The sequence below is a fragment of the Falco punctatus genome, assembly GCF_963210335.1.
Source record: "Falco punctatus genome assembly, chromosome: 10".
NCBI classification, from domain to species: domain Eukaryota; kingdom Metazoa; phylum Chordata; class Aves; order Falconiformes; family Falconidae; genus Falco; species Falco punctatus.
Window position 1 is genome coordinate 37,478,632 of NC_137590.1, and position 22,056 is coordinate 37,500,687.

Below are 22,056 nucleotides of genomic sequence, written 5' to 3' on the forward strand. Positions count from 1 at the left end.
AAGAAGTGGTTGTATCTCTTGATGTTCCTAGGGAAACAACTATCCAAATTTATCCAACTGAAAAAACTTAGAAAAATCTCATCTTGAACTTGCTTAGGAGAGACCCATCAGTTCTCCAGGAGTTCTGCCAGTACTGAACATAATACTGTTTCCAGGGAAAACGTATTCTAGCTGCAGGTTCCACCCAGCAGCTAAATACAAACTGCCCTCAAGTGTCTTTTTGATGAAAACATTTGGAATCAACTGAAACTACATTTTACTTCTCCCCTTTTCTAAAAAAAACATTTACATGGAAGGAGAAATGTTGGAAAGTCTTCCAAACATTTCTAGTCATGATGGAATTTTACTATTCGTTAAAACTGAAGACAGACAAAAAAGTGTTACTCCAAATGTTATAAAGTCAGATATTAATGCTAGGATGGTTTCTGTGCAGACCTTGTGCATGTGAATTAGAATTCGTAGTCTTTATATGGTAACATGTGAATTCCTGCCCCCACACCCTGAATATGTCACCCATCCATACTACATTAATTAAGATTTAGCCAGGGCATTTTGTTCTCGCAAATCAGATAAATATAGTCTAGTTCTATGGAAAGCATCAACTTCGTTTGTACAGAGAAAAGAAGTCTGAATTAGCTTCTCATTGGAATAATTCTTCCAGAGAGATTAAGATAGCATGCATGCAATACTCAACATCTTTTAATTATATGAAGATCTTAAACAAAAAACCTTGGAGGTATTCCTTAGGTCCCATACAAAATTTTCAGAAGCTGCTGTTTCAAAATTCTTTTCTGGAACACACTCAAATTTTAGTATCAATTCTCATATATTATTTTCCTTGTCGATAGTCTGTTAAGATGCTTCTTACAAGTTGTCAAAGAAATGTAAAAGTATCCATAGCTTGCACATTGTTTTAAATTTAAAAAATACAGAATGCTTAAAATAATAACCTTTTTCTTTTCTTCTCTTTCTTTCAACAACGTGTCCTTATCCACTAATTTAACCACAGTTGGAAGACCTGAAGAAGCAAAAAAGATGAATGAGTTTCCAGTGCTTGAATAGTCAAAGATAAAGGTGTTTAACAGTTTTCTTATTGCAAGCTGAATGCAAATACAACTGAGTAACTACTCAGAAGTGATTAAGAAATTAGGTGCTATACAAAAAGATCAAAAAGATTGCAATGTATGTATTTACATTCTATACATGTATTCCAATATACAGTTCTAGAATATATATTCATACATCAGGAATATGATATCCTATAGCTTTGCAGTCCTTGAGTTTGTTGGATTATTCCAGATTAATCTTGACAGGTTTTTTCCCCACTTAGGAAAATAGTAAGATTATAAAAACAGCTACCTACAAAGTTGCAAGACATAATTAGGTACCTTCATGATCTTCAAATCGAACTCCGAGTTCAGGAAGGATGTCATCTCGAAGAGCATCGCTCAACTGCAGCACTTCAGTTACTACAGAGAATGAAAGATACTTTTAGTGAAGTAAGATCTGCTGCAAATATACTTGCGTCCTGCTACATAGTTACTTAAATGCAATTAAGAAATTGTCACTCTCTCACATAGGCCAGAGAAAGGTCTTTTGCTTTAAAGTAATAAACCTTTCAAATAAGCTCTCCCTTCTTTCAGCTACCCAGAGAAGCAGCATGTTTCTTTGCAGGGACTTGAAATAAATAAATTTCTTCCAAGATACCCTCATTTTTCCTGAAGGGGAACAGAAAGAAAATCCAAGGCAGTTCAGAAACAATGCAACAATTCTACCAGGGTATAGTGGAAGGGTGTATGACTCAGGAAGATCCTAATGGTTGCTGCAGGATTTCCAGTAAGAAAAGTTAAGAACCCTATTGTAGAAGAAAATCACAAATTAACATATCCTGTGCCACATCTAATAGTGCCTTTGGAGGACTATGATTTTGTTGGTTTGATAATGACATTTGTCAGAGCAACCGTAATCCAAACATCCTCTGTTTCTACACGGAGTTATCTTTACCACCTAGTCTGACAAAGCTGGTTTTTGCAAGTAAGCTAGTTGCAGCAGAACATAGAATTTTGATTTGGCTTTCTGGATGGTGATCAGGACATCATGACTAATGTTTTTTCTTTTTTGAGAATTTATCAAAGAGCCTTTGATGACACCAAATGATTAAGAACTCAAGTTTTACCGGAAATAGATGCTATCAGGGCCTAAGGGGAAAATAAATCTTCATACAAGATATTTACTTGGATGAGAAGCTGTATCAGCCGAGAAGCAGCAGCCCAGTTAAGAGGAACTACATGCATCAAGAAGACCAGTATGTTGCTGTTGTGAACTTAATTCAGTGGCATTTTTTATAGACAGTGCTGCACTTAGAAGGAAATGCCTACCAAGTGTGACAAGGTAGATACCTGGGTTAGATGACACCAAATGCTTATAATGTGTTTTCCATTTCAGTAACTCTCAGCTGGTTAAATCTAAGAAGCAATAGGGGTCTCAAGGGCAGTAATTCTAGCAGGGGAAGCTGCCACCCAGACGCTGTACTAGACACAGCACCTACCAGTAGATACAGGTACCATCCCTGAACCTTCATCCCTTCCACAGTTCTCAGAGCCTCAGAGAGCTGAACAGCAAACAGATCACCAACTGGCCGAATACCATAAAAAGGCACAGCCACCCTATTTCACTGCATGGTAGTGTTCTGCAGCTCTCTTTGTACAGGAAAGCACTGCAGTTTATAGAAGCTCTTTAGTCTGCCATGAACTAAGTTGTTATTTTTCTTGATCCAAAACAGTTACACAGTTAACCACATTCATGTTTGATACAACTCTAAATAAGCCATAAAGATAAACAAGGGCTAAGATTACCTCACTGGCTGTTAACACTAAAAGGTGCTGACTCTAACCCAGGCAAAAGAATTACACCTATCGTATCAAGAATGTATCAGGTACACCTAATGCTCGTTCAATAAAACAGCATCTTTTCAGTTATAAATATTTACTTATCTGAAATAATGAATAATTGGAAGTTTAAGAAGAAGAAATGTGTGATTTAGGATGTGATCAGAGGACACATCCTCTGATCAATCGTTTGTCATCCAGAGAAGTCCGCACCAGGCTGCTTAAGGCTGAAAAGTAGGTTCTTTCATTTGGTACCTCCAGAGCAAAGAAGTTTTCGGATTGGGTAGGGGTGTGTGTTTATGGGCTGCCCTAAGACGTGAGTCATTATCCTTACTAAGGACAGTGACCAGGAAACCAGTGGATAGATAGAGCCTTATCACCAGTGCCCATGAACACCCGGACAGCTAGGCACACCTTGAGCCTGTGAGCATTGCCCAGACCGCTTTTCACATTTTCTGTGAACTTCAAGCCAAAGAGTCTCGGATGTGAAACAGATGTTGTGCTGTTGTGAATGGGAACACTGTGATGGAGAGGAAAAGGAGGAACTTAAAAAAACCCACCAGCTTGAGAATGCTTGGTGTTAAGACTGGCAGCAAAAGAAAAGAGCAGGCACGGTGACAATGATCAAATTTGTCCCAATCCTGGTCAACTGATGATACATTAGGAAGAGGGCAGAGGGCTTCCCCCTGTGTCCCAGAAGCAGCTTAGAGCGAGATACCACATGACACCAGCATCCATGGCAGGAAATGAAGATGCAGGCAGAGTTCAGTCATGGACACCTTTACCACAGGGTAGTCAATTTAAGCAGATGTCCTAAGGTAAGTAACCAACAACTGAAGAGACTTGCTCCTCTTTTAACATCTGAAGAGTAACTTGCTGCTAATGGGAATTCTTCCCAAGTATTGGGGGCTGCACTAGAGCACGGATCTGCTCCACTGTGCATCCTTGCAGAGACAGCTATGTGGGGTCTTTGCAGTTGGTCAAGTTCTCAAGCAAAATGTTGGGATGTGCAATATAGAGATGCTCTGCCCAACTGATCATTGATGTCTTTTGCAGAGGGTTTCTGCATTTCTTTCCCTTGTACAGCTAGCACAATGTTTTCCTTTTTCTGTTTACCATCATTGCTAGAGTGGTTCACAAATTAAGTCAAGACTCAACTGCAAGTAATCGGTGCAGGTCTCCAGTTTCAACACTAATAAGGTTATAAAAGACAGAATTTACTTTACTAATAATGTTTGAATGTTAGCCTTTCTGAGCGATGGTAGATTTTTTGTGGAGTGTATACATTTTGATTCTTACTGAAACCCATAGTTTTACAAATGCTTATTCTGTGAAATGTTTTGTAAATATGTATTTTTCAAAGTTCTGTGTATATGGATGGAGACTTTTATATTGCTCTGCAGGTTTTACCGAAGCAGCATACTTTTTATTTAACCTGTAGGAAGACTTAAAGCAATACAGATCATGTTAATTAATATTTAACACCATCCTGCCAGCATCAGGCTATGATGGGGAAACTCCCTTCATTTACAACCACATAGAGGCAGTATTTCCAGCCATTAATCAGAACAACTTTCACAGTAATTTAACACTTCGTGCAAGTAAGAATTTAATTGGTACAGGGAAATAAATCAGTACCACACCATCGCAGGTCCTGCCAACCTCCACTCAGCTTCCATATGTCAAATAGTTTAATGAAAGGTGCCTCCCTGGTCAAACTGCAGTGTTCTGTACCCCAGCCACACCGCAGCTAGATCCAGTTTTATTCTTACTGCCCGATTTATTTCATGCAAAATATCAATACCTTCCAAGTAAGAAACTCAAGTGCCAGTAAGCAGTCTAGTGCTAAGTACGTTCTAAAAATGATCTACAAGAATCCCTGTAATATTTAAACGTTACCACTGTTAAGAGTGAGCAACAGTTTAGCTCAACCATCAGAAAACAAGGAAAACAGAAGCCTCACATAAAATGAATATTTATGTTAAGTACCAAAAGACCAAAGGTCACATTTTTGCCTGAGGATATACACACAAACTTCTTGAATTAATTCAAATTACAGAAAATATTTGCTGTTGGAACTAACAAGCCTATTTCTCAGCATTAGTTAGGTCTATAGGAGTTTGACAGTAATAGCTGAGTAGTCACGTTAACAAATACAGTTTTGTGCTTTTAAGGTAAACTTATTAGCCCTTAAGAAGAACTCAAAACAGTAGCAAAATTAGGGTTTGCATTCTTTGCCAGCTGAATAGGTTATCAACCAGACACTACAAGTAATTTTATATTTCTGCATAATACATGGGTTATTAATATGTATTTTATATAGAAAAAGTGACTTATTTTGCCTTCAAGTACAAATCTCAGTGTAAAACAGTTTTAAGAAAACAAGAATCAAATACCTATTAAAGACATGTAAATTCCGCAGGGGACAGCAGAAAATGGTAACAGCTCCATTAGGAACTAATCAGTCGGTAAAATCAAAGATGGCTTAATGAAACAACCTTTTTTAACGCTATATGGTTCTGCTGCCAACACACACAGCATGATTGATCAAAGCTTTTCAGAGGAAAAAAGAAGCGCCTGAAACAACTTCTAGCAAACTCCCAGATGAATTTTGCAAAGAAAGCACTCAATTACCGTCAGCAGAGCTACAATCTCAACTACGCTAACAAATAAGAACAGACATCTCAAGCCAGTTAAACACAGACAGTATCATTGCGTAGCAATCTACACCTTTAAGAGAGCAAGCTCCCTGGGAGAAGAGATCTTGGGTACTTTTATACCTACAAAGCAGGGAATGCCCTAATCTAGAGAAACAACAGCCAGTCCTGTCATTCCAGAACTTTCAAATTCTTTAGGAAATTATAATAAAATTAGTTTAGCAGCCTGTAAAAGATTCCCAAATTAAAGACACGGGTAGCAGGGATGCAAATATTCAAACTAATTCTGATTTAAAGATTTTATTCTCTAAGCAAAGAGAGACTGCTGTATCAGCTGGCTCATGCCCCCAGTTGGATTCCTATAACCTGAGTCTCATATGCAACAATACAGGAAAAAGTGAACTCTCACCTTTCTTCTCTCTGGCAATCTGTCGCACTCCTTCTCTGAACTCAGAAAGAACTTGTAGGTATGGCATCACTGTAGATTCAACCTGCAGGATAATTATTTCTACAGTTAGCTAATCATAATTTAGATATAAAACATGTCCTTACCCACTTCATATATATGTGCTGGTAAATGGAACCTGACCCTCAGGGCTGATGTGTATCGATAAAAATTGTCATTGCTGCATTGATGTCAAAGGACGGATGATCCCTTGCATTAGCTGTCGATTTTCCTTTTGTGCAGGTACTTGTGAAGTTCTGCCTGCCTCTCCCCGTTCCTTTTTTGTCTCCTTTCAGTTACAGATATATCAGTTCCACAGGGTTATGCTATAAAGCAGCTAACTATAATGCAGTACAGGGATAAAAAACACCACCCAGACGAATTTGCTCCTTCATGTTCTGTGTTGCCTGCTTGGGTCACAGTGTTTGTCAGACGTAATACCAGGTGAAACTGATGTTAGGACTCATTTTCGTTAGAACACAGATCTGTTCCTCAGATGTTAGCTTATGCTAATCGTGTTTATTCCCAATACAGTGCAGTTGTCTGTATTCCTCACATGACTCCCTACCCTACAAAACATGGGGAGAGATTACTGTTCAATTGTTTCATGTATAAGTAAATGGTAGTTTTAAAAACTCACAGAAAAAATCCTGAGAATCCTGCTTTCAGTGGTAGTGAATAGCAACAGCAAACAGTTAGTGAACAGCAGTGAACAATTACAAGAACAACTACAGATCAGTGCTGTCTGCAGATGCTTTTCTGGAATCCCAAGAGGGGAAGCTAGGCACCCAGGAGACTGATTAAATTAAAAGTTTCATTAGTTTGGAGGGTGGGGGAGAAAAAGAAAAAACACACGCTCTTGTCTCCCCTACAGTCTCCCTGAGTCTTTCCAATCTGTTAAATCTCCATGACAAATTTCTTTGCAATTAACAGACAAGATAGTCTGTTATGCTCAAAAAGTGCCCATATGAAAGGAGCTGAGGGGCTCCACTAGAACTTTTCATAAATGTGAATACTATGCAATCACCTTCACAACTGGAACCATTGCTGACAAGTCTGGCAGAAGAAACAGGCTCTGGAAAGTGAGCAAGAGTCATACCTTCACTACCCCCTCTACACTGAAGCTAGCTAAACATCCAGATGAAGCGGTGTCAGGAAAGCATGCGCTGTCCCTACTTTATCAGTCATTTAAGATTAAAAAAATTTTATTTCCAAAATAACTAACTTGATAGCAACGCTTAATTCATTTGGAAAATGAGACTACGGAACCTGAGGTTTTCTGAATTAAAATCTCTTCTATCCCCTTTCACGTAAATTACTGAGCCACGGTAATTAAGCTAGTTGTTCTGTCACAGTTTTTGAAGAGGATTATGCGTTTTGCTCCAATTTAGACAAAGAAAAAACAGGCCTTCTGTAATTAATGAGAAGTTTTTCAACCTTGAATGTTCACCTGGTAATTTCTCCAAAGAAAAGTAAGTATCTGCATGGAAGACTGAAAGAGGGTATAATATTTCATGAAACAGCCCCAACATTTGTGATATTATGCATCTTTATATTATAATGCTTAAACCCAGTAATGTCCTAGGTGATAAAAACAGAAGTTTCTTGTACATAACAGGTGTTACACAAGATTCTTCTGACAACTGTGATAACAGGTGTTACCACAGGATTCTTTCTGCACAACATTCTTCTGACTCTACTATCCTTGGCAACGTCACTTTAAAGGAGAAAGGACTTAGCTTCCTGTACCAAGGTACTGCCAATCCTTCCATAAAGTGTTATCTGTTGTAAACACTGCCTGAATTAAGTGCTAAATACTAATTTAGTATTTTTCATTTTCCCTAAAAGGGTAAGTGTTCAGGTGCTGCCTGTCTTGATAATTCAAAATAATTCTGAGCTAAATTAAAATTCGCTATTGATGGGGTTTGGTATGAAATACTGAATATCTTTCATATTCTCTTTCTTGTATCATTACTGGAGATTTCCACAGCACAGTAATATAAGTATTTGCATGGGAAATTATCAGATGAGTGTTCATTCACATTCTTCAACCACAAGCAAGCTTTCCTCTTCCTTTCATTAATAAAAAGTTCAGATTTTTGTTACACTACAGATGTTTTAATTATTCCTTCTAAGAAGGAACAGAAATATATATAGTCACACCTTTGAATGCAGAAAAATACTTGAAAAACAGCACAGGTCTGTCCATGTCAGATTTTCCACATGAACAAAGACAGTAAAGTTGATAGCTTTCACATGGAGTTATTTCTCCTTCCTGCACCATGAAACATGACTGTTATTACAGTGCCCATCAGCACTTTCCTCAGGTATCTCCCAGGTATTTGCAGAAAAATTCTGCATCACATTGGAACTGCTGGGCGACCAAAGCAAAACAGCCTTCAAAAGCCAGATAAAACCTGTGGCTATAAAGGAGATCTGAAAAAAGAGATTGAAATGCAGATAAAACTCCAGCTGCCTCCAGGTTGGTTTTTGGTGTACCACAAGGAAGTTTAATCGGTATAATTGTATTTTGAAACTACTTAACATACAAATACTTGTAATGAGTCTTTAGATGGTAGCATGTGCTGTCTGTAGTTAACGTGGTTTCTTAAACAGACTCATCATTCAGAAGACATGATAATTCTTTTTCTGGTTGCTATACAATTTGTCTCTCATTAAGTTAAAGAAACCTATAAAAAACCCCAACTCTCATAAAAGAAAAATCCTGCTTCCTAAGCCAGTTAATTATTTTAGATTAAAATGTTAAAAGCAGAAAGGATATAAGTCTGCTACATATCAGTAATGTCATCACTTTACCTAACCTAACCTTTTCACAGGTCACAGAGTGATTTTGTATAGTGTACTTTGTCCTTCACTTACATTTATGTTTTGACTACTCCCTCCAACAGGAAAACCAATTGCGTCATCACTTTCTATGGCACCAAAAATCTGGTGAACAAAAAAACATAAAAAGAAAAAAGAAAAGATTGTATACGTCAGGTCACAGGCATGTGAAAACTAAGCAGAATTAACATGTGCTAGGGTTTTGAAGCCACCTAGTTCTCATTTAACCCACAATTTGCTGCTCTAATAAGAAGTTTTGGGTTTTAATTGATACAGAATACTAAGTATTTGCTTTCAGATTTAGCTTTAATCTGTCCGATTTGACACCCTGACTTCATATTTTTTCTACCATCTAATTTTCCTTGCATGTATTAGGGGTTCTCCACTATTCAACAAAACATTAGCTGAAATTAGAATGTAACATAAAGGACTTCACATTGTTCCTGCTGCAGCACGCACTGCAATCTGGCGTTGTTTTGGATGGGATGTGTGTGGAAGATCTCTAGTTTCCTACAAGATTTAAACAAAGACTGTACAGATCCCTACATACTTGAAAAATACAACAGTTATAATTGCACAGTGCAATAGCAACGTTACTACTTGCTATTACATACCTTTAGCATTTGAGTGAGATAGGAACTGATGTTTTCTAAAAGAAGTCTGTTTGGCATTTGTCTGGAAGATTTCTTTGCAGCAATATAGGAGTTACTCTGACTGACTAATGAACGCATTTCTTCTAAGACAGAGCGAGTGTCAATATTGTCACACAGTGCTTCATGAATTGCTGCCTTCTTGTCGTAAAAACTAAGAAGAAAAAGATTTTTTTTACTATTGATGTCAGAAGTATCTGCAGCCTACTCTGAAGAATCTCAGTTAGAAGAGTAAGGGAACCTAAAAGTGAGATAATCTTTTGTTGGTTCATAATTTTTATTTGAAGGAAAAACAGATGAGTGAGAAAAGGGCATTATGATGCTGCCAATTTGCTGCTATGGACAAAGGCAGGCAGGATAAGCTAAATGGCAACAACTATCCAAACAAAATTACATTAAACACTTTTTCAGCAACCGGCCTTTTCATGCCGTTTTTTTGAAGCAGTATAAATTGCTTATTTAGTACATTCTTGTGCTTAGTATTTGTTTTACAGTATTGCTCTCCTATCCCTATGTACCAGCCAAGTATTCTGTTTAGTGTCTTTCCATCGACAAGCACCAATTTGGAAGGTAACTTACCACAAAGTGAAGTGTTATGAAGCTGCTACAAGCAGATACAAGGAATAAAGTAATGCAAACCTTTGCAATGTTCGTGAATAGGCATATTAAGTAATACAATATATTAAAGTACCATTTCATCACATTAGGAGTACTACTGTTTCAAACGTACTTTTTTCCAGAGAAAAGAGAATGAGAAGTGGTAGAGAAAGGAAAACAAAATTATCCCTGAAGCATACCTTCTGTTCCTTCCACTTCTTTGTCCCTTTCTTTTGTCCTCTCTATTACTTACTATCTTCCCCCTTTTTTTTAAAACAGGGTTATCTCTACCAACCTGAAGTTGAAGATAATATTTTCAGAAGACATCCTTCTACAGTCAACATCTCTGTCCACAACAGTGAACTGAACTAGGAACAATTTTAGTACTGTAACATGAGATGCTTCTATTTAAATTTCACACATAATAGAAGTCACATAGAAAGCTGTTTGTATTACAAACAATAATGACAGCTTTGGTATAAAAACAAAAGACTGCAATGTTGATATCACTGTCTGTCTCAATAACACATTTTCGAACATTGGCACTCTGAGTTTTTGTGCTTTTAGTCAGGTTATTTAACTTCTGTTTGTCTCAGTTTGCTCACTGCACTTTGAAATGTGTAAAATACTATTTTCCCAGTTGTAACCACTGTGAATTATTGGTCATTTCTCAGACAGAAGGACAGCATTTCAAGTAGTGAAGAAAATGACAGATATTTAACAAAAAAATTCTCCTTCTCTTCACAGGGCAGTGAGGCATGCTGGTGTACTTAGCCTAAATGAAAGCGAAATTAACAATTTCATCTGTACTTCATAAAGGTGTTGCAAGATTAAATTCACTAGCTTGTATAGAGTTGGGTACTCAGTGGAAATGCTGCACTTACAGTATCACTATATACATAGTAAGTCGTTTTGCAAGCAAAAAATTAAAACACGTAGCTACACAATAGCTATTCACAGAGAAGTAGGAATGCTCCACTTACTTTTTGTTCAGCTCTGCTTCCTGATTTTCCCATTTCTGAAACTGGTCTGTTACATCAGTGGGAGCTCGAAGAATATCCTTCACATTTAAAAAGAACTCCTATCAAAGAAGAATATGGCTAAAAATCAGTTTATATTAGATACAACCAGCATTTACTACCAAAAAAGAGCATTATTTCTTAATTAGCCTCCTAAAGTTTTTAGTTCCAACGCTGTTTCAGCCAGGATCTACTGAATGTCTGTCAAAGCAAGGAAACCCACACATTTTGCATAACTCTAAATCACAGCTGGACTGTAACTCAGCTCTGTCTCTTGGCTCTGCCACTGCATGATATGCTACAATACTCTAAACACCATGCTGCACAAATACAAGACTATTTTTTAAAAGTCTAGGCAAGAGTTCTTATGGCAGATTTTAAAGTGTGTTGCTAACAATGGAAGCCGAAGAATAAAAATGGCTTTATAGCAAGGGCATCCAGCTTGGTGAAAAGTCATTTTCAGTTATTCCATGGCCTGAACCAAACCATAAATGGTTTACATAAAAAGCAGAATAGCTTCAGCTAGAGAGACCAAGATCAACCATCTCAAAATGCTGTACAGCCTGCTTGTGGGAAACGTGGGTTTAAATCATGGTTCCAAAATAAGAAGGGAGAGGAACTGTGCCTGACCCCTCACATACGCCTGCAAGGCACAGAGACAAATGATCGATGTATATGGTGAGGCGACAAGGTAGGAATGATACTCCCTCTTCTCCTTTGGCTATATTTATATAAAGTCTGATCTGGTAGATGTGTTACAAGAGTGTCTGTTGGACTGAGTCCTATAAGCAAGCTGAACTGAGAAACTAATCTCGCGTGTAAGTGCCAAGCTGCTCAGAGATGTCAAAACCTGGAGAAAGCACCCGGCTGCAGAGGAATGCAGCTGTCTGTGGAATTTACCTGACTTGAACGTTCAATGGCAACTAAACAAATATTGTGACATCCCACCCCATGAATTCAGAAGGCAAACTCATTTTCTGGATATGGCCTGTATATCCTTGGGTTCTATTCCTTGAAACACATATCACAACACAAAGCTTAGAGAGCTGGAGGAGGAATGGAAAGCTTACTTACATTCATAAACTTCTCATACTGAATAGCTGACTCCATGGTATTATTTGAATAATCCAGTGTATCCTTCCAAGAGTGCATGAGGAAAGCCAACCGTAACTGTCGTGCTATTAGGAGTTTCAAAATAAACAAGGAACATAATCATAATCTAAAGTATTTTTATGGCCTCCAATACTGCAGTGGCTAAGAACGTAATTTTTAATGATGTTACTGTCAATACATCTACCAAAAAAGCAAGAACGCTATTATCCATACAGATAATACCAACAAGGAACGGAAGAACAAGGAAGCTGTTCTCAAGTTAGCAAAGACGACAGACACCTGAGGTGAGCCATTTTTGGAAACTCCATTATGTGCCTGAATAATAAAACTACCACAGTCACCACTCAAACTACATCAAAAGCGTTCAAATTCCGAAGTAATTTTTACCTGTATGTTTCTTCAGTGCATCTTTTATGGTAATGAAATTCTTCAAAGATTTGGACATTTTACAGCCAGCAATTGTTAAGTGGCCAGTATGCAGAAAATACCGAACCCAGTGATCATTTTCAAAGTATGCCTGCAGCAAAAACAAAAACCCTGAAGACCCAACACTGCTTACTTATATACCAGCAAGTAGGATAATTCAAGAATAAAATCTGAGAACAAAAAAGCTATGCTTATACAAATCACACAAAGTTTTAAAACTTAATTGATGGATTTGTGTGAGTTGCAGTCAAAGCAAAGTGTGTTACTTTTTCAGCACTGAACTGAAGCCCAGTTTATTCACCTCAGACTGTGCCAGTTCATTGTCATGGTGGGGAAATCGGAGATCAAACCCTCCTCCGTGAATATCCATTGACTCTCCTAGAATGGATCCAGCCATAGCAGAACATTCAATGTGCCAACCGGGACGACCCTGTTAAGAAAAAGACATTACTTGGCTCCTAGTTAATTGTCTTTCTCTTCTGCTTATTCATCATTCCCTCATTGGTCTGCTGCTAAGCAGTTACACACCTGAGGAAAGGAGACAGTGTTACCAAGCAAAAAATATTTTTAATCTCACCTTCATAAAAGTATACTGTTGGCTTTAAAGATCAAACATGGTATATACATCTGTGACGCCTCGATTATCCTGCTTATTATTATTTTGAAAATTACATTGATATTTTTGATCACAAGGAGAAAAAGGGATATAGAAATTACTGCAGATAAAGCCTGTAGATACAGGAAAAACGACCAGCAACAGCCATCCTGAGCCTGCATGCAGACTTCTGTTTAAGAAGTATCAGACAGATTGATACACTTTCTAATTTATTAAATGACCAGAGCAACAGAATCCATGATTGAATACAAGATCCCCATAATCTATACATTATTAATATGAGGTGAGGCAAAGTATATGTGTAATGCTGTTTACTAAGGTGGATGCTATTTACTAAGGTGTAGAAGATCTAAATCCTGATTATAATGTCCTTACCTTTCCCCATGGAGAGTCCCATGAGGGCTCTCCTGGTTTGGAGGATTTCCACAAAGCAAAATCATTTGGAGAATGCTTCTCACTTAAGCGATCAGCTGAGATGCTCAGGTCACCTTTCAGAAGAGAAAATGTAAATATATACATTTTGTTTGAACACCAGCATTACTGATTTTTGGCCTTGCTGTACCTCACATACAGTGAAAAAATAAATAAATAAATAAATAAAAGAAAAGAATTCAGCCCTCAAAATTCCTCATAATTAACCTCGATAGTTCTTCAGGGGTTTGATTAATGTGTTTACTGAGCATTTTGAGCTAATCCTATGCTACAGCTAAAAAACTAAAAAACAAATCTGTATTTGGATTTAGTTCAACGCCACAAGGTTTACAAGTAGAAAGAGTTCTCAGTACGAAAGAGGAACCCAAATATTTGTCATGAAATAGCCACAGCATGGTGTTGGAGAGCTTTCACCTGGCACGTGGAAGACCCAGCTTCAAGTCTTTCTTCCTCCTACTTTGAACCAGATGAACAGCCAAATAACTGAGCCGTAGTCAAATGATTGAGCTATTCACAATTCTGACCAAAAAACTCTCTCAAAGAAACAAATGAACTAAAAAACCCCCAAGCAATCCAAAACCACCCTAGAATTAACAACATTTCTTGGTATTTTCCAATTTAAAAGTTTCAGGAAAGTGTTGGCTCAAGCTACAAAACTTTGGAAGATAAATCTGTTGGTAAAGGAAGTGCAGCAGGTAAACTATTCAACCCTGACAGTGACTTTGATCCAAATGTCATTGAAGTCAGATGAAGAGATCAATACATCATCAGTTTATCAAGCAACTTAAGCAAATGTTATTTCCCCTTTTTACCTTCTCCCTCTTGAAGAGCTTTTTGATCACCTACAGCTTCAGGAACCAACTTGGCATAGGAGTGTTTTTCACTGGAATCAAACTTCATAGTATCAAAGTATACAGATCCATTGGACACATACCTGAGAAGTTAAAATTCATTATTCAGCTAACTTTCTACCAAAACTTAACTGAATTTTATAACAAAAATCACTTCAGTTCTCTAGTGAAACTACATACAGTACGGTACTGCTCAGTATTGTAAAGATGACTTAGGTGAGCCTAAGTTTTAAGGCCTGACCATAAAGGCTTCAGACAAATTGAAAGTCATAATAAAATTGATCAAAGGGAAAACAACTAACATCTTTTGTTAAACTCTTAAGAGGCGAGACATTAAATAACAGTCCCAGGAGAAGAAATATTTACAGTACCTCTGGACCCTTTCAATATTTTGGAATAATATAATATGAATCATGTCTGTTTCGCAGTCATTTTGTCCCCCTTTACTTTGCTAATTTTGCCCCACTACAGCCATAATAAAAACTCTGACACAAAGGTACGTCCATAATAAAAGCTCTGATAGAAACGTTAAGTTTCAGGGCTAACAGAAATGCTGATAATTCAGTGCCAACAATTTTGAACTGCTGCCCCCCTTTTTAAAGAGAATTTTAAAATGTAGGTTTAAAAAGAGAAATTATGGCAATCTGAATCACAGGTTTGCTTTTTTTCAAAATAAAAATACATCACGTAGAAAAATTGAGGCAATTAATAGAAAGAGAACTCAAAACTTTCAGATGGGCATCTGTCATGATACTTAAGAACTTCCAGAATATTAGCTTGATATTCACAAATATTAGACAATAGCAGAAAAAAAGTTCATTATTACTTTTTTCCTTTTAAACTTCTGTTACTTAAAACTGATTTCTAGCCTTCTACTCAGGCATCCATTTCTGAAATGCCTTGTTGAAGGCCAGGAGTCAAACACAGTTAAAATGAATGGGACTTTGACTATTTATTTTAATGAATGAGGATTTAATCCTATAAATTTAATAACTAACTTCTCTCTTTGTAAAGACATCAGAAGTACAGAATAGCACATTTTCATCAGGTGATAAATAACAGGTCTTTTGCAAAGGAACCTGAAGTTCCTTTATTTGATGAAACACTACTTCTGGAAAAGACTAGTACTGCATATGAAAACAGAGGAAACAGTTCACAGTTCAGTGTTGAAAGCAATCATTCCAGCTCTAGTACAGTACAAGTGGACAACAAAAGCATCCAGTGGCAAACTTACCCGTAACCATTATCCACAATTTTTTTCACAAAATCCACAATTTCTGGCACATATTCACTAACTCGCGTTAAAACATCTGGAGGTAAAACCTATAGATAAAAAGTAGAATTTCATATTTATATAGATATGTATAAATTATGTAAACAAAATATTTACATAAAACGTGTTTGAGATATATACAAGAATAAATATAAATATATATATGCAAATAGACACTAAATATTTATATTATACACTGGTTTAAAACTGGCTCAAAAGCAAGTGACACTAAGACTCCTATTTCAAGCTTTCTGAAACAATGTGCTGTGTCCTCTGCCTTTACGGCAATGTTAATAACAAACCAGTGCAGGAGATGTCAGCTCTTCCACTTTCTGCACTTCTGACAGAACAGGCAATAAGCGCCTCTGATTTGCAGGTAAATTAAATAAACCTTCACTGATCTGTACCATTGCATATTACACGGCATTTCACCTGTAACAGACAAATCTGTCCTTGATTGTTATCATCATGTAATTTCTTAGTGGCTGAAGACCGGTAAGCAGTCGAATCTGAATGCTGAGGCTGGCAGGGCTGTCTTGTGCAGCTAACAGAGTCGATCTCAAACTTCCGGATCAGTTTATGATTATAAGCCTATGCTACACCAAGGGCAAGGGATGGAACGCAGACATCAAATGCAGACATCAAACTTGATCACCAGTTAACTGGCTCTAGTAACACACACAATGGATTTAAGATTGTTGGGATGGAAACAGAACAGGTGCTAGCTTAACCGCTACATATTCACATTAAAAGAGGTACTTTAGCAATAAGGCTGTAATACGAGGTTTTTGAAAGCTATTGAAGTAGCTAAATTGTATTCTAGGTATTATGATGCATGGCACGCACGCTTGTAGAACAGAAAACAGTTTGTATACTCACGTTGAGTGCTTCCATATCTTTATGAAATTCTCCTTCCCAGAATTTGGGGAGCTTTGAGAATATGGAATTATCAGTCACCTGACTGCCAAATTTTGTGTCCAACCAGTCAGACAGCAAATCTTTGGCTTCTTCCAATAGTATCTATTAAACAATAATGATAAGTGCAACCAATCAAAGACTTGTGCTGTTCAGACTTCAGAAGGATCTTACTCTGACCAGAGAGGTTTGCTTAAGGAAGACAACACTTGGCTATGAATACAGAATAATTTTGCTTCTACCAGATTTTTACCGTACTGCCCTTCAGAAATATGGATGAAACAGACAGAGGAAGGAAGATAAACTGCTAAGTGATATCTGTTTTCATATCAATTACTTAAATAGGTATGTGGGACCTGCAGTTAAATCGCATCATCTCTTCCCCCCATTACTACCAGACAGTCTAGCAAAAGATTTACTGTGTACATTGCTAAAAAGTGTTTGAAAGACAGATTTGAACATCAGCAAGGATACACTTCAGTTAAAAGATGACATTTTTTTACAATAGGATATAGCCCAGAAGGTGCAATTGCTTAGATTTTAGTTGTTTTTAAAATTCTGTTAGGTCAGTATATATTTTTACAGAAGCACTGGAGGGCTTTTGTAAAGATAATTCAGAGAGTCTTCTCACGAAGGAGCACATACTCTATGCTTTCTACAGTAATTATCACAAATATTCTGAAAGAAGAAAAGATGAAAGTAGAAACCAATTACTAAAAGAGAGTAGTTATACTGGGTGACTTGATTACTGGGACAGTACCAAAGCCCAATAAAGGCAACAAGATTATTGTCACTAGATGTAATGGTCTATGGATAAAAATTATCCTTAGCGTAATTTTTTGGGATGTATTTTCTTCTCTGGTCAGAGACGGAAACAACTATGTAGAAAACTCCCACTAGTATTGGAACGTGATAAATGCATCTTCAGTAATTTATACTGAAATTAATTCACCAAGACAAATAAGTCTAAGAGTAAATCTAAATATGTGCAAGAGAAAAAAACCCATGGGAAAGGAAAAAATAACTGACTTACTATTCACAGTGGAAGGAATAATAATAATAAAAAAAAGTAATTGATAAAAACAGCACCTGAAAACTATATAGTTGAATTCAAGGATCGAATTTCCTCTACTGAATGCAAAGTAGTAAAAAGTCCTCAGCCATACAATTCCTCTATTTACGAATACAAATTTCCATAATGTCTCAGGGAATTACTACAAGCAAAATATTTTTTAAACCCCTAACAATTATAAGCCAGATATATTTAAAAAGGAGCTCAAACTGACCTCATGACATCTCTTGATCTCTTCTGCAGGGTGTTTTGCTTGCACAGCTTCTTGTAGAGGGTCAAAAGCAGACTTCACTGCATTTTGAATTCTTTCTAACATTTGCTTTTTATCTGGGTCTGTTGTTTCATTTAATTTAACTGAAAAAAGCTACAAGTAAAAAAAGAATTAGAAAAATTAGAAAGCAACTTGCAGTACAGTAGCACTCTGTTCTATACAAAATACATTATCTTTGCCACATAGTATCTTGCTAGTGACAATACATCATGCCACATAAAAAGCTTTGGTATCAAACTACTGAAACGTACTCTTCATCAGAAATAAAGGTGAAGTCAAAAAAATTTAGTTCACATCTGAATTCAGTTTTTCAGAAAGACTTTATGAATTACTACATCATCATTACTGTTGTTTATTAATTTTCATTTTCCATGCAGCTGATCACCTTAATTACACAGCTGATTATCACAAATCTGAAAAGGAGAAGCTTTAATACGAAACTGCTATGCATAGGGAGTATGTCAGGCAATGATAGTTGGACAAAATGTCCAGGCTTCCTATTCCCAGGCCTGTGTTCAACGCATTAGACTGACAATCTTTGTGATCTGTAATCCTAATAATCACCTGCCCCCACCTTCAGTCCAGCATACACAATTTATTAAATCCCTAAAGCTTTGGAGACTTTTTGCTCTTTCCAAGGCCATCAATGCTACGAAAGAGAAATCTTTAAAAGATTATGGACATACCACTGTTTAAAAACTGTTTTTAAGGGTTATTTTTAAAGTTTTAATTTTAACACACAAATGTCATAATGCTTTTTGAGCTTTTTCCCCAATACCCCAACAACAACTTGATACATGCACTCACAAACAAGTTATATGGATGTAAAAATCGGACATTCTTTTTACATGGATATTTCCTGTCAATTCTAAAACAATGGAAAAATCAAAATGATGTGCAGTTCCAATAATATTTCTGTGTGGTACCAGTTCAATAGAATAACTGAAACAAGCAGAAAGTTTAAGGAGGTAGCAAAGTCAGAGGCATTTTTTAGATGCTTTGTTACATTATTGAGTAAGAACTTAAGACACCAACGGGGATTAAATACCATGCCCACCTCTGAGGCAGTTTTAACATCTTCAAGTAGCTGATCTGGTGCTGATTTGTTTGCTCTATACCGTTCAAAAAGGTAATTCTGTCTTGCTCTCTTGATGATCTATAAAGCAGAAACATGAAAATATTTTTGTGAAGTGACACATAGTTATACAAAGTGCAAATAAAATCTATTACATACCAAAGGCATTTCAGAATCCCGATAAATTTAACAGGCTGTAAGAATTTCATGTAGTAATACAAATTAAACACATCGTACACAGTCAATCTGGTATCTCAACAACAGGCAAATAAAATGTTATCTTTGAAAAATGCTTGGTCTTCATTATTTATGATAACATTCATTTACATACAAGAATACAGGCTTTGCTACCATAGGAACACTAAAAAACTGAGAAACATCAATGACTGTGTACAAAATGTATGTCTAAGTTAATAAGTGTAAGACTTATCTTGGCTTATCAAACAGCAATTACATATGACTCTCTGAATTCCATGCTCAAAGTACAGTATTTTACATCACAATTTTAAAAGACCTTACCTTATCATCAATATCTGTAATATTCATACAATAGAAAATGTCATATTTAAAATAATCCCTCAAGATTCTTCTCAGGATGTCAAATGAGATGTATGACCTAAAATCACAAAAGATATAGGAGTGTTTTTAGCAAACACCTCATGCTTGTTTCTATTCTATTCGCAAACTACTTTAGTCTCAGAGTCAGTTATTTTACAGCAGTTTTAATTTTCCCTCACCTACTAGTAAGTTTTTAATCACACAATGACATAATATTACAACATGCTTTTAATCTTACATCTCAAGCATTGAGTCTAACACGACTGTTTTCTAATAATACACTCATCTAAATAAAGTACCTTTTTCTATTAACCTTTTGCTTCCGATAGACACTGTTATTACCTATATCAAAATAAGTACCTGGCATGTCCCATGTGAGAAGCATCATAAACTGTTGGACCACAGCAATACCACAAAACTTTTCTTCCATTCTGAGGCTGAAATATTTCCTTAATTGAAAGGGAAGGTACAATGATCAGAAGAAATTGGAGGCATGATATCAGGCCAGTAACACCACATTTGGAGATTAGAACATGAAAACACGGATTATAATTACAAAAAAGGAAGAGTTACTCCACTCCCAGTTTTACTGTAAAAAAAGGTCACCACTAGCTTTGTCATGTAAGAGAGGTAACAGAGTATGGCTGCTTATTTATCTGCACTCTTATCAAGTAAGGTATCAGATTACAAAGATTCAGACTAGGCAAGGTAATATTCAAGCTGTGTTTGTGAAAGGAAAGATCACGCTTTCTTCCGCACTGAAAAAGGTTACAGAGTAACACACACTTTGATACTACATCCCATATAACCTTAGTATTCTTAGTATTTCGTCTCTTTCCCAAAGAAGACCACAAAAAGTTTTACCAGTTTATATTACATAATATAATTGGCAAGATATTTTCTTTTTTTTTTTTTTTTTTTTTTTTACACAGACACCTAAAGAAAGAAACTGTGATTTTATCTGTTCACATTGCTTGTACTTATGTGTATTACAGTTTAACCCCTGGCTATTTTGCATGATGGTAACTTGCAATTGGGAACTATATATTAGGCAATATCCACATATATACACACGTTTGTAGTACATGTATATTTATTTTTTATATTATAACATCTGCCCAGCAAACACACTTGACTGACACAGCATCTCGCATGTGCTTGCTAACATTCCACACCATACAACACAGAAACCTGTCTACTGATAGGGTAAACACTTCAGAAACAAACATTTGATGACTCCGCTATTTGTGTTTCTATGGAAATCTCGGCTTTTCTTTCATTTAGTCACCTTGTTGCGAGTCAGGCTGTTGTAGAGGCAGAGCCTAGAATGTTTTGTCCCTTCAGGGGGAGACCAGGGAGGCTGCACACGCTTGCCTTTACCTAAGGGGAAAAGTAGTTTAAAGAGAATTGAAAAGATGCTTTCCACAAACAGATCTGTAATATAACATTTTCTCCTTATCATGTCATTATTTCCAAAGAAAAAAACCACATACAATTAGACAAAGCAGCTCCAATCCCAGTAGTCCAACTACTTTGTTAGTGCTTCCTACAAAGCCACTAAACCCAAAATAAATTATTCCAATCTAGTTTATTTTCTACTCCCTGAATTGCTACTCCTATTAACTTTCAATCCAAGTAACAGGAAGGAAAAGTCTATAAAAGTAAGCGCATGCAATTCCGTTAAAGCATTAACAAAAGCTTTGAAGTTTAATGAATTATTAATAAAGTGTTATAACAGTCCTGGGCTTTCTGCAACGCCACTGATTTTACCGTGACGGCATATCACAGATCTCATACAGAATTTGCACGAAGTCTCCAGAGAACAGTCTCTAGAGCCAATATTGACAGAGTATGTGTACTCAGCGTGAGAGGGAGGGGAGAGGGAAAGGTTTAGAAAGAACCTCAGCTTTTTATCCTGCATGTTGCTATGTACACAAAGCATTTTTGAACACACTCATTTACCACAAGTATGCTCTAATTCAGCAAGAAGCTAAATTTTGCCATTAAAGAGTGCCGATAAAACCCAGGGTAATATTAGCGACAATATTCTTGCATTTTTAACTTTTAAATTTTTAAGAAGCAACATAGTTGTTAAACTCATGGTTTTTTCATGAGTGTGTCATCTGTTGAAGATCTGCACTTTGCTATACACAAAGCTGCTTGCAGCTGTAATAATAGTAAACTAATTATCACATTAGCTAGGAATGAAAGCAAACCAGGAAATTAAAAAATACAGCAGGGTTGCCAGCTTAATAATACACACAGCACTGTCTTTAGGAATTCTCATGGTATGCATTTTAACTGCAATTAAAATATTATATAAACTATTTGTTTTGACAACAAAATTTGCCTTC

The 22,056-nt window shown here is 36.5% G+C and overlaps 1 protein-coding gene across 3 annotated transcripts in view; it reads right to left on the bottom strand.

Annotated features, from left to right (window-relative positions):
* Positions 1-22,056, bottom strand: part of CARS1 (cysteinyl-tRNA synthetase 1) — a 40,635-nt gene that overhangs the window by 10,162 nt on the left and 8,417 nt on the right. For all 3 annotated transcript variants that reach the window (XR_013930944.1, XM_080405777.1, XM_080405776.1), the window contains 18 exons: positions 20,991-21,082; positions 20,063-20,151; positions 19,664-19,760; positions 19,127-19,225; positions 18,013-18,162; positions 16,691-16,831; positions 15,773-15,861; positions 14,500-14,621; positions 13,631-13,743; positions 12,941-13,069; positions 12,601-12,730; positions 12,175-12,278; positions 11,065-11,162; positions 9,449-9,638; positions 8,871-8,939; positions 5,955-6,036; positions 1,389-1,469; positions 951-1,018 (listed from right to left, as the gene is read on the bottom strand). Coding sequence is in view for 2 of the 3 variants with exons in the window: in XM_080405777.1 (XP_080261903.1) it covers positions 951-1,018; positions 1,389-1,469; positions 5,955-6,036; positions 8,871-8,939; positions 9,449-9,638; positions 11,065-11,162; positions 12,175-12,278; positions 12,601-12,730; positions 12,941-13,069; positions 13,631-13,743; positions 14,500-14,621; positions 15,773-15,861; positions 16,691-16,831; positions 18,013-18,162; positions 19,127-19,225; positions 19,664-19,760; positions 20,063-20,151; positions 20,991-21,082 (1,943 nt within the window). In the remaining variant the exon portion in view is untranslated. The remainder of the gene's footprint in view (positions 1-950; positions 1,019-1,388; positions 1,470-5,954; positions 6,037-8,870; positions 8,940-9,448; positions 9,639-11,064; positions 11,163-12,174; positions 12,279-12,600; positions 12,731-12,940; positions 13,070-13,630; positions 13,744-14,499; positions 14,622-15,772; positions 15,862-16,690; positions 16,832-18,012; positions 18,163-19,126; positions 19,226-19,663; positions 19,761-20,062; positions 20,152-20,990; positions 21,083-22,056) is intronic.